General features: G+C 39.9%; 1 protein-coding gene across 1 annotated transcript in view; it reads right to left on the bottom strand.

The window, feature by feature from the left end:
• Positions 1 to 729: 729 nt before the first annotated feature.
• The window catches only part of cog5 (component of oligomeric golgi complex 5), a 91,973-nt gene continuing 79,552 nt past the window's right edge, over positions 730 to 13,150 (bottom strand). Inside the window, exons 16-22 of the mRNA XM_055190625.2 lie at positions 11,126 to 11,188; positions 7,535 to 7,638; positions 6,462 to 6,699; positions 6,235 to 6,311; positions 2,120 to 2,246; positions 1,532 to 1,611; positions 730 to 1,085 (exon numbers count right to left, since the gene is read on the bottom strand). Of these exons, the coding sequence (XP_055046600.2) occupies positions 974 to 1,085; positions 1,532 to 1,611; positions 2,120 to 2,246; positions 6,235 to 6,311; positions 6,462 to 6,699; positions 7,535 to 7,638; positions 11,126 to 11,188 (801 nt within the window). The 3' untranslated portion in view covers positions 730 to 973. The remainder of the gene's footprint in view (positions 1,086 to 1,531; positions 1,612 to 2,119; positions 2,247 to 6,234; positions 6,312 to 6,461; positions 6,700 to 7,534; positions 7,639 to 11,125; positions 11,189 to 13,150) is intronic.

The following is a 13,150-nucleotide window of genomic DNA, read 5'->3' as shown; positions in this document are numbered from 1 at the left end:
AGACCCCACCGGGTACCACTCATCTCCACTACAAATAGGAATAAGAGGCTACAATTTGCACGAGCTCACTAAATTGGACAGTTGAAGACTGAAAAAATGTTGCCTGGTCTGATGAGTCTCGATTTCTGTTGAGACATTCAGATGGTAGAGTCAGGCGTAAACAAAATGAGAACATGGATTCATGATGCCTTGTTACCACTGTGCAGGCTGGTGGTGGTGGTGTAATGGTGTGGGGGATGTTTTCATCGTTTAAATGCCACGCCTACCTGAGCATTGTTTTTGACCATGTCCATCCCTTTATGACCACCATGTACCCATCCTCTGATGGCTTCTTCCAGCAGGATAATGCACCATGTCACAAAGCTCGAATTATTCAAATTGGTTTCTTGAACATGACAATGAGTTTACTGTACATAAATGGCCCCCACAGTCACCAGATCTCAACCCAATAGAGCATCTTTGGGATGTGGTGGAACCTGGATGTGCATTCCACAAATCTCCATCAACTGCAAGATGCCATCGTATCGATATGGGCCAACATTTCTAAGAAATGCTTTCGGTACCTTGTTGAATCAATGCCACGTAGAATTAAGGCAGTTCTGAAGGCGAAAGGGGGTCAAACACAGTATTAGTATGGTGTTCCTAATAATCCTTTAGGTGAGTGTATAGTACTACATACCTCCAAAATCTGTACCAAAAGCTCAACATAATAACACCTCACATCATAAATAAAGCATTATCACATTTTTAATCAACATTTACATCATGTTATGATTATTTTGGTCTAGCACTAAAGAAAAAAAATTAAGAAATCGTTATGAAAGCCATACTAGTGTCAATACTAACCAAACAACCCATAAAAACACATCCGTAAACAATATTCGTTTATGACTGTAAGAAAATAACCGGAATAATTCATAATTGTTTTGGTGAAGATGAGTGTGTATTGTTTGTTATGATTAATTGTTCAGTCCTATAATGCGCTGGTGGCCTTCTGCAGGAGCTGTAGCATGATGGGATAAACCGGAGCAAACTCCTTCCCCTGTCGGGTTCGAACCGACTGCACGTACGCCTCCAGTGCACCCCTGCAACACATGTCAGATACACACATTAGCCCACATAAAAGTACCTGTAGCTGTTTTATCTTTAATGCACCTCTAGAGAGCGCTGATGTTGTACTGAGAAATTGAATTCACATCTGTGTACTAAATGACAGTCGCAGCTACCTGTGCTGCAGGCTTTCCTCACATAATGACCAATGAATAATCTTGACATGCTCATGGCATCTTAAGTCCTTTGCAATTACCAACTAAGGATATTTAAAAAGAATTGTAGGACTCATAATATATCTAGTCAATGATATACATTTTACAGGCACAAGAAAACAGAAAGCATTGTTTTAAAATTCCATGATTTTCCAGGAATTCCATGTTTTTTAAATTTAATTCCATATTTATTTGCTACATATATGACACGATGAAAGAGAAAACTAAACCGAATAAACTAGTAAACAGTTTAAGTCAAATCTAACCTGATGAGCGTCAGACGGTCCTTTTCTGATGGGTGGTCATCCAACCACTGAGAATATCGTGAGATTGACCACTCCGCTCTCTGTGTTCATAGAGAAAATATTAGGACAAACCTCACAGAAACATTTTTTTTAACATTTTTGTTATGAAAATGAATTAATATTTGGCATTGCAGTGATATAGGGCAGGGATGATTTTTGCTAAAAAAAAATTATTTCAAGTTTCTTTTATTAAATCATGAGATGAAATATGACCTGGACATGCTTGATACGTTTCAATAAAATCTACATTAGTGCCTTAAATCCATCCACACTAAATCCATTTCATAAATACGTCTTCATCTTTTCCTGCTTGAGCACTGGTAAATGAAATGTGTTTAATTTAGCGGATGCTTTTATCTCCAGCAGCTTACAGTAGGTCAATCACACGAGAGTCAGGATGGGGAAGCTGAGGTGAATTGCGCCGCTCAAGGGCATAATAAACAGAACGTGACCTTCAAACCCCTTTTGCTTTCACACAGCCGAAACCTCAATGCACAAAGCTCTATAACCAAGCGGTGTCCATCTCTCTGCATTTCTGTGTGTGTGTACCTGGTGTGGGGATTTGAGTTCGGCGGGTGCACGGGTGAATAGGAAATGCAATATGGTGCTGTATGGGATCAAATCTCCCAGCGTCTGACTGCTAGCGATGTGCTCGCTCGTCTGGAACAGCAGGGGTCTGAAACAGACAAAGAAAAATGCATTCATATTCAATTCAATAGAAATCATCATCCGGGTGTAAGTCAGGAAGATGCGGAAGGTGGATGCTTTTGAGAAAGCCTATGATAAAATACAACCACAGTTTTTGAACGATAATGTGAAACTTCAGATGTATTCACTCTGCACAAAACAAAAATGATATTTCAGAATAAACCTGTTTGAATTAAAGGTGCAGTGTGTAAATTTTAGAAGGATCTTTGGACAGAAATGCAAAATAATATACAAAACTATATTATCAGGGGTGTATAAAGACCTTTTATAATGAACCGTTATGTGTTTATTGCCTTAGAATGAGACGTTTTTATCTACATACAAAGAGGGTCCCCTTACACGGAAGTCACCATTTTGTGCCTCCATGTTTCTACAGAAGCCCTTAACAGACAAACTTTTCTTTACTAAATTGTCTCAGACGATGACATGTTTGTCCCGTGGCGGCTAACGTAGCTTCTCTTTGTGTTTCAAAAGCGAGGGGTGAGCAGTGGACTAAGCCGTTGGTTGCAATGCGCAACCTCACCACTAAATGCCAAAAAAATTTACACACTGCACCTTTAAAAGTGGACATATCATGAAAATCTGACTTTTTCCATGTTTAAAGGGACACTTCACCGATTTGCATTAAGCTTTGTATCGTTAGAACCCCAGTCATGTTTTTGAATGGTCGTGCATCATTCACTCAGTTTCCCCTGAGATGGGAGAAATACAGATTTAAGTGTTGCACTTCCTTCTTTCAATGATGTAAAAATCGTCATTTTGTGTCATTGAAAGAAGGAACTGCTGTATCTTTGTTGAGGGTGAAAGACCACAAAAACTCATTCCTCATTTTTCCAAGGTGGGGGCTATGGGTGTGACCCACTCACGCTACAGACCTATTACAAATCAGTGGGTGGGACTTACGAAAATAAACGAACACAGACGAAAAAACGATTAGCCGCCATCTTTATGCTAAGCTAAGCTAACAGATGTTGTGGACATTTCAGGAACATTTCCGCATCAGATCAGGATATGGACGTTTGTTTGGTTAATGGTCCCGGGTAAGAGAGGTACTTTGCGCGTGTTTGGGCGTGTTTAGTTCACAGACGTGTTTTGGCTTACGAGCACAAGCGCTGAGCCAGCGCATCTGTGGAGTATAGATATTGTGCAGTGGACGCGTTTGTGTGCAGGATGCGGCTTTTCCTTCTTTGGGAATATACATGTTTGGCCAAGCACTCTCAAAAATATATCAGAAACTGAATGAAGTTTGCTCCTACCCAAGCTTCGTACCGTATGTGGACAGCGGCGTCCTGGATACATATTTTAAAATTCTAAACTGGAAGCGACAACCAAAGCCTGCAGAGATAAACAGACGTCTGACTATAAAGTGAGTGTTTCTACTTTCTTTGTTATACTAACGTGGGATTTTATGTACACAATAGCATATCTGAGCAGTGTTACGATTAATGGGAGTGGCTTGCAGAGCTGTGCATTGTGGTGCATTGTGGGAGTTGTAGTTTTCCATTCAAATGTGCCCTAATGTCACGTTCTGTCTTTTCTCGGTCAAATAGGCACAACATTCTAAATTTATGTTACATTTCGACTACAAATATTACCCACTTTCAATAAAGATTCATGTTTCTATCGATGAAATGGCCCTTTAAGTACAAATAGCTTTCCTTTTATTTCCATATACTGCTAAACTAAGGTTTAAAACAGACATGTAAAACTCAACGTTTTCAGTAGCGTATGCAGTTGAGCGAGCATATGGCTTGAGAAACTTTTTCAGACGTGATGTCCCTGCTTCAAATCCCTCTTTTGCAGACTTTGCTTGTTTCCCATCACATATCCCATCAAAAAGGCATTTATTTTCAATAAAAATTAAGAAAATGTTAGAAAAGTGGAAATATAGCGCCTAAAGAGTGTTTATTAAGAATAAAAGTATTTATTGTGTAGGGCTAGGGGTTGGTGTAGGGAGGGCTTTTATTCTTTCAATAATGAAGCATCCATTTAAAAGGGACATCTCACAAGACTTTTTTAAAATGTAAAATAAATCTTTGATGTCCCCAGAGTATGTATGTGAAGTTTTAGCTCAAAATACCGATGTGCCGTTTTTGAATGTGTCCTTTAAAATGCTAATAAGCTGATCTTAATGCCAGTGCCGTGGTCGGATAGTGCAGATTAAGGGGCGGTATAGAGACAGAGCGCAGTAATGCTAATTTGAAAACCACGCCCACCAGGGGGAAAACAATCCCACAGTCTCTATTGACTTTGTATTGCGAGAGGCCGCCTCCTTGTCATTTCTGGCTTATAACAAAAAACAGAATAATGCCTAAAAGCTGCTGTGTGACAATATGTACAGCTAACAAGCCAAAGAACCCAGAAACAAGTCTTTACAAGCCGTCGAACCGCAAAACTCAGCCTCCAAGGAGAAAAAAGTGGATCGCCGACTATGTTTTCCTCTAGTGGGCGCTGTTCTACTAATAGTATTACTATGAAAACTTGCCTGTTTTCACTTTTGTGTTCTTAAACGCTCGTTTTTTGGGTTCAACAGCTTAAAAAAAAACTTATTTCTGTGTTTTTTGGCTAGTTAGCTGTACAACTTATCACACAGCAGCTTTTAGGCATTATTCTGTTTTTTGTTATAAGCCAGAAATGACAAGGAGGCAGGCTCAAGCAATACTCACGCAAAAGTCAATGGGGACGGATGGATTGTTTTCCCCCTGGTGGGCGTGGTTTTCAGGTTATGACGCAATGCGCTCTGTCTCTATAATCCCCTTCTGACCTCACAAGGAGAGCCAAATTTCAATTACCTATTTTTTCACATGCTTGCAGAGAATGGTTTACCAAAACTAAGATACTGGCTGTCTGTTCTTTTTCACATTTTCTAGGATGATAGAAGCACTGGGGACCCAATTATACAATAGCACTTAAACATGGAAAAAGTCAGATTTTCATTAATAATTTTATAAAAAATATAATCATTTACACCATGTTATTACTGTATCTGCATTGTAAATTATACATGCAGACACTCAAAGAAAAAGTTTCTACCAAATATTTTTTTATTCAGATATTCAAGAATAACAGTGGTCCAGGACCCATCAGTCCACCTCTGCTCAAAAACAGCACAACCTTACAATATATTAATGTAGCACAAATGTACAGGATGACACTTGGGGTTCAGGTTCAAATCACAAACCTCAGATTTAGGCAACAGTAGCTATTATGGACAAACCCTTTAGTAAAGCAGTGCATTAAGATTGCAAAGGTTGTGGGTTTGTATCTGAGGGAACACACTTACTGAGAAAAAATTATATCTTGAAGTCACTTTGAACAAAAATGCAAATTTGCAAAAATGCTAAATTCACCATCTTCATCTGCAGAAGTTGGTTCAACCCAAGATAACAGACAATACATCACCAAAAACCTTCATTTTGAAAGTCCAAATGAAAACACACACATCTAGAAGGCAACTATGCCCCTAATCTGTATGAGTCAATGAGTTATATTTAAACAAACACCTTGATGAATATGGAAAACAGCTAATCAACTAAAATAGTTTTTATAATGCAATTAAACTGCAGAGGATAAAATGAAAAAAACATGATATAACTTTCCAGCCACTGAGACAAAGCCGAAAAGTTTTAAATAAGACGAAATTTGTTATTCATTAGCCGTCACTCCCAAGTCCACTGAGAAACAACACCAGAACACAAGTTGAATATTATGAGGACCGAAACTGTAACACAGACTTCTCCCCAGCTAATCAGACAGACATCTCCATTAATAACCTTCTTTTCTCTCTCGCCCTTAATTAACAGCAATTTTCAGCAGGAGCGCTCCAGGCGACCTCTTTGTCTCAGCGGGAGCAGGATGAGAACAGACGATAACACAAATCAAGAGTCTGTGTGACAGACCCTCACACAAATCTGTGACATCATGGGGCCTGCGCAGTCACTCGGGGTCAAACTCACCTGAAAGATCGTAGCAGACGGTACGCCTTCCCCAGATCTGACACCCGTCTACAAAGAGGAGCCACGGCCAACTCCATCTGAACACACCAAACACAACATGATTGTATCAGATGTATGATACTACACAAGGTGAGAGAGACAAGCAGCACCATTCCTCATTCGCTTTCATTACAGGTTTGCAGTGACATGCGGGCGACTGAAACTTTAAACACCCTCCTCTTCCTCACCTGAGCAAAGTCGGCCGCCAATCTCATCTTGCCTCCTTCCCCGAGCGGCCGCAGGAGTGAGGCGTGACGGATGAAGAGGGTGATGGCGCGCTGGGCGATGTCCTCTGTGCTGTCGTACAGGAAGTCCAGACACTGAAGAGGGCGGAAATAATCGTTCATCACGCGTGTGATGAAGCCCTGCAGCTCACGCATGTAAAGAGAGCACGGCACGTCTGGGCGACCGCCCGCAGGGAGAGGACTGCACACAGACACATGAATATTAATTTTGTAATGTTAGCATAGATACAAACAACATCATTGATTTGCTTGTCATATAATCACAGTACAGATATTGTAACTGCAAATATGCACCATGTCAGAGTAATTGAAGGCTTTGCTTAGAATTAGGCAAAACATATTAATCGTCATATTTACATTTAATTTCGATGAGAATCATGAAACGTTTTCATCGGTTTTGTGAGATATTCTTGCATGTATCTGTGGTTGCTATCGATCGGGTGAAAGCGAGGACGTTTCTTAATAAAACCGATGTTTATTTCTCCCCCGTCCTCCCTCAGGAGCGCCCAACAGCAAAGGCAGAAATAAAACAGGCCGACCAAACCCACAGACAAGCGGTGGTCCTGAGAGATCTGGACAATGAAAGCTGTGCTGAATCGCAGCGGTGACGGTTTAAATGTTATCAAACGCTGGCACATCCCTCTATTCTGTATTCACCGGACCACCCGTCTGACAGAGAGGGAGAGCGCTGAATACAGAGACTTTTGGGAAAAAGTTTCATTTATGACAGTCAAAAACAAAATGTTTGACACATACAAAAAGGGGAATAAACAGCAGTACTGTGCTGTGCTGTCTGCATGTCTAGATATTGTTATTCCATAAATTCTCACTAAATGCCAAATTGTTTTTCATTGTCATATTACACAGTCTTGTTATGTTTTCAGAGGGTTTTTAGCCCACCCAATGACATGCAACGCTGACTTGACCTTTCATTTTCAGCTTGATGAAAAAAACTGAATTTTACATGCAACAGTGATGTCAAAACATGTTTTGTCATTTCATACAGCAGTGCATACCTGGAGAAATCCTCCTGATGCATTGTGATGAGTATTGCTTCAACAGAATCGGTGACAGAACTGAGGAGCGGCTGAACGGCGGCTGTCATCAGAGCTTGAACCGACTACAAGAGACACAAACACAAACATGTGATTAACCAATGTTATTATTACATGACACTCTGGAATGCTTGATTCTGATTGGTAGGGCTGGGTGGTAAATCAGGTTTATATATCTGTATTTTTTTTTCGTAGTGGGACACACGGGATGAGACAGTACCATCTATATTCGGTCTGATTATATGACCCTGCTCCCTTGCAACAAGCTTTGCCAGATTGTACAATGAGGTCAAAAAGAAGCTTTCCAAACATTTCCATAATTTAACCCAGTTTTTCCTCACATGGTATTCAGCTGCACTTGAATTGTATTTTCATAATGCCCAGTTTCAATAAATATGATTATCACATGAGGGTTCGACTCGCCATTTATTCCAAAATGACTGACATATGAATTTGGGTCAATATCGGCCAGCTTAACTGATTGGCCAGAGGCGACATTCCCAGGTCAATTATTTCCAGACTGTCCACTCAAAATTAATAATGCACGGCTATTCAGGTACTGCGGGTTATCTTTACGGGTTAATACTTATTCAATATAAATATCCATAATTGATAACAAATTCAACATATAAAGTATATACTACCAGTGAATAAACCGAACGCATCTTTGTTTTATTTAGACTTTGAACTTGAATGAGTTCAGAGAAATGTGTATTCCTCGTGAAAGGTTTGCGTTGCTTATAAAAAACCCTCGAAATGCATCTGACATGTTTTCTTTTAAATAAACATTTTATCTGTCTTTTATGTTTAGGCTCAGTAATTTCACTTTAAAGGGACACTCCACATTTCTTTCAAATAATCTCATTTTCAAGCTCCACCAGAGTTAAACATTTGATTTTTACCACTTTTGAAAGTTTCGGGCACTGCGTAATATCTCTACGCCTGCTGCAGCCATGCTACATCAGCAAAGTCCTTGATTATTACGCCAGAATGAGAGTATAGTTCCTAGTCATATCTGCCTAGAAAATCACAACTAATTTTGGTCTTAGTACACAATGTAACTACAGAAGAGTCAAGTTTTAAATAGAAAAAAATCGAAACTCTTTGGTTATTTATAGCGTGATGCCAATGGTCCAATCAGATTCAATGGATCATGCTAAGCTATGCTAAAAGTGCTAGCACCAGAGATCAGCTGAATGGATTCCAAAATGGTAAAAATCAAATGTTTCCCTCCAGGGGAGCAGGAAAATGAGCACATTCCAAAAAAAGTGGAGTGTCCCCTCAATGGCAATGTAAAGGTTAACAGTCAGTAACTTAAATGTATTATTTTTACAAATGTCACAAAAAATATTCAACAAATTTGACTTTCATGATGAACTAGAAATTTGACTGTTTTTGGTAAATGTCTCCAGTCACTCTTATTGTCTCTTCTGAGTAAAATGCAAAAAATTCAGTCAATATGCTCCTTTTAACCAGGTAAAAAACTGAAATCCGACATACGCGCACAAGTCTTTTTCTATGCCACGATTAAGCGGATTTAAAATGAAAATATTTAATGAACGTATACTACGTGCAGAGAGCATTTGGTCAAAATCATCTTAATTTTGACAGAGGCGTTTTGTGTAGCCATGTAATAAGAAGAAAAATTTACAGACAGCCGGATATTATCCCAAATAAAACCCTTTAGGGTGATACAATACCCCTTTTATTAGCATCAGGCTTGTGATCACAACTGTCTGGCTGAACAAAGAATAAAAGACATAACCCTCAATACACATAACACACACTCACCTAAAGGATTATTAGGAACACCTGTTCAATTTCTCAATGCAATGGTATAATGGTGTGGGGGATGTTTTCTTGGCACACTTTAGGCCCCTTAGTGCCAATTGGGCAGCGTTTAAATCCCACGGCCTACCTGAGCATTGTTTCTGACCATGTCCATCCCTTTATGACCATCCTCTGATGGCTACTTCCAGCAGGATAATGCACCATGTCACAAAGCTCAAATAATTTCAAATTGGTTTCTTAAACATGACGATGAGTTCACTGTACTAAAATGGCCCCCACAGTCACCAGATCTCAACCCAATAGAGCATCTTTGGAATGTGATGGAACGGGAGCTTCGTGTCCTGGATGTGCATCCCACAAATCTCCATCAACTGCAAGATGCTATCCTATCAATATGGGCCAACATTTCTAAAGAATGCCTTCAGCACCTTGTTGAATCAATGCCACGTAGAATTAAGGCAGTTCTATAGGTGAACGGGGGTCAAACACAGTATTAGTATGGTGTTCCTTATAATCCTTTAGGTGAGTTTATAGTCGCAAGTGGCAACAGCAATATAATCAAAGTTCAAATATTAAAAACATATTAATTAATAATCTAAATAAATTAATCAGACATGTACAGCTTATCTGTACTCAGGTCGCACGATTAGATAGATGCTAACGTCTGCTCTCTCTCCTCCCGTGTGATTGGCTGACATTTCCTGATGGGACATCAGTCTGACCATCATGTGTTTCGGCCCTCCCCCTCTGTGTCCGAGCCTTTAATCTGGCTCTTCATCTGTGAGTGACATCGATGTAAACGCAACAGGTTCCTCTGACCGGTCATTGGCGAATCCCCTGCAGGCGCGAGATAAAGAGCAAATCTCGTTGCTCATCGCTTCCTCCTAAACTCCCTCACAATAAAGTTAACCTGCACCTGGTCAACAGACTCGACGTCCCATTACTGCTCATGGTGTAAACTGTTTTTGTTTCTTGTTTTAATTTCTGGTTCAAAATATCACCTACTTATAATAAAACTAAATAATTTGCTCATCGTTTCACAACAAATCAAAACTTCTTTAGAGTTAAACTCTGCTATTTAAATCTAAAATGAAATATTTCTGGATTTAACCACAAGACCGTATGTGCACATCAAGCGTTGGCATCAGACACATTTTGTCTCCTACGTGTGTCGGGAACACCAGCTTAGCACTAAAAACAGTGAGTGGTAAAGTGTTAGACTGTGTTTTCACCTTGAGTTGCTGTGTTTATACCTAAAAACCAGGGGTTAAAATGAGCGCGCCTCTGTGCAGCCGACCGGTTTTGTTAAAAGCTAAAGAGAAAAACAGAATGACCAGTTTACTCATCTGATAGCCAATTTAACTGAGACGAGTGAGAGCTGAATTCAGAGCAGCTCGATGTTTACCCAATTACTTTCTAAAAACACCTGCATGCGACTCGCCGGCACCTCTATCAAAACTCTAACCATCTGTTTGACGTCCCATGTGCCCCCCTGTTAAACCCTGACCATCATAGACGCTTATAAATATAAAGGACATTAGTGTCCTGCTGTGAGCTCAAAGTCAAAGTGTGTTTCCATGTAGATGCACGGTGAAGCCGGGGACATTAGCGGTAATGCATCCCAAATAAGTCAAGAACTGGTTATAAATTACTGGCAAAATTAAATACGTCATGATTTTTACTGTTGGCATGATACAAAATGACTCGCACTTTGATATTATATTTAATGCATGTATAGTTGTTTGTGGTAAAGTGTTTTACCTCTAAAGATGCGGCGAGGGCTTGTTCTGCTGCCGGCGGGACGGAGCCCATGCCAGAAATGACCTGAAAAAACAAATGGCTCAAAATCAACACACAATCATTTAACATTTACAACAATAACTCCTGTCCTTCACACTTCTGGATTTTGAATAAATGATTGCACTGAAACAAGCACCACCAGTAAAACTTTCATCACCTCCAGTTTAAATATTTAATCATAGAGCAATCTCATTTTATTACCCTATTAATCACACAAGCAAGAAAAAGCATTAGTGGTGGCTGGTATGTTTTTTTTAATAGGGAAGATTGGGAACTATATCAAGCGGTGCTAAAAAAGCCATCGTGAAATATGGCCGCTCATATTGTACAGTATAGACTGTGATGAGTCTGCGAATTTCCCCGAATTCTCTTCGGGGCAAAGAAGCCACATACGTAGGCTGTTTATAGACACACTGACATGATCTCTACGTTTTATAGCACTACAAGACCCTTTCCATCTCCGTGCGTCCCGTAACTCTGTCTGACGCACCCACCGCTAGCTTAGCTTAGCATAAAGACTTGAAGTAAAAGGCTCCAGCTAGCAAACTGCTCCCAGTAAGTGACAAAACAACGCCAACATTTTCCTATTTATATGTTGTGATTTGTATAATCACAACGTGTACAAATAACAAGGTCAGTCATCTTTTTACAGTGTACATACTGGGAACAATATTCTCAGAAGGCGAAGCACTGCTATTTTGGCAGAGTGATTTGGTCGCAGCACCCGAGAAGCCCCTGTGGTGAGGAGCAGAGAGTTTCGCACGAGTGTTGCGCTAATCACTCCGCCCAAGTAGCAGTGCTTTGCCTTCTGAGAATATAGTTCCCAGTATGTATACAATTAAAAGATGGCTGTGTCTTCTGGCGCTTTTCCATCGCATAGCACCCCACGGTTTGGTTTGGGTCAGCTTAACTTTGGGGGCTTTTCCACCTGGTGCAGTACGTAGTACCCAATACTTTTTTAACCCCACCTCGGTCGGGGTTCCAAGCGACCCAAGCTGATACCAAAATGTGACGCAAAAACACTGTAGATCACTGATTGGTCTGAGAGAATCATCACTACCAGCGTCATCACTATAATGTAAAAGATTAGCTTTACCTTTATGCTAGCTTGCGCGTTCTCGAGTAAACCTGTTGTCATCTGTGCTTTCCTGTAAGTTCCCAAACTACCTTTTAGTGATGGAAATCATCCACAGGTTGAGATTCAGGAACACCATAATAAGTTTTTTTCAGAGTTGCAGTTTGTAGCAGCACATTCGCGAAACGCACGTCCGCATACAGCGGGGAAAATAAGTATTTGACACATCAGCATTTTTATCGGTAAGGGGATTTTCTAAGTGGGCTATTGGCACAAAATTTCCACCAGATGAAGCAATCAAGCCAAATATTGAATTTATACAAAGAAATCAGAACATTTAAGTATACAAGTTGAGTCATAATAAATAAAGTGAAATGACACAGGGAATACGTATTGAACACATTTTATTTAATACTTCGTAGAAAAGCCTTTGTTGGTGATTGTATTTGTATTTTTTATATGCTGCTGCCTGTCTTGGCCAGGTCACCCTTGCAAAAGAGGTTCTTAATCTCAATAAGATTCTCCTGGTTAAATAAAGGTTAAAAAAATAAATTACAGCTTCTAGACACCTCTTGTATGGAGAGACCAGTCTTCTGCATTGCTCAAGAGTGATTCTGGCCCATTCTTCCACACAAATGGTCTTTAAATCTTGAATGTTCCTTGGGCTTCTTTTATGAACTTTGATCTTCAGTTCTCTCCATAGATTTTCTTCAACAACTTGATTTTCTTTCTTTGACACCACTTCATTGTTTCCTTGGCCTTGTGTTTGAGATCACTGTCTTGCTGAAATGTCCACCCTCTTTTCATTTTCAGCTTTCTGGTAGATGGCAGCAGAGTTTTATTCAGAACGTCCGGGTACATTTCTCCATTCATCCTGCTTTCAATAATATAAAGTCTGCCAGGACCCCTTG

This window comes from Misgurnus anguillicaudatus, chromosome 1, assembly GCF_027580225.2.
Source record: "Misgurnus anguillicaudatus chromosome 1, ASM2758022v2, whole genome shotgun sequence".
NCBI classification, from domain to species: Eukaryota; Metazoa; Chordata; class Actinopteri; order Cypriniformes; family Cobitidae; genus Misgurnus; species Misgurnus anguillicaudatus.
This window is presented reverse-complemented; position numbering and strand designations above follow the sequence as displayed.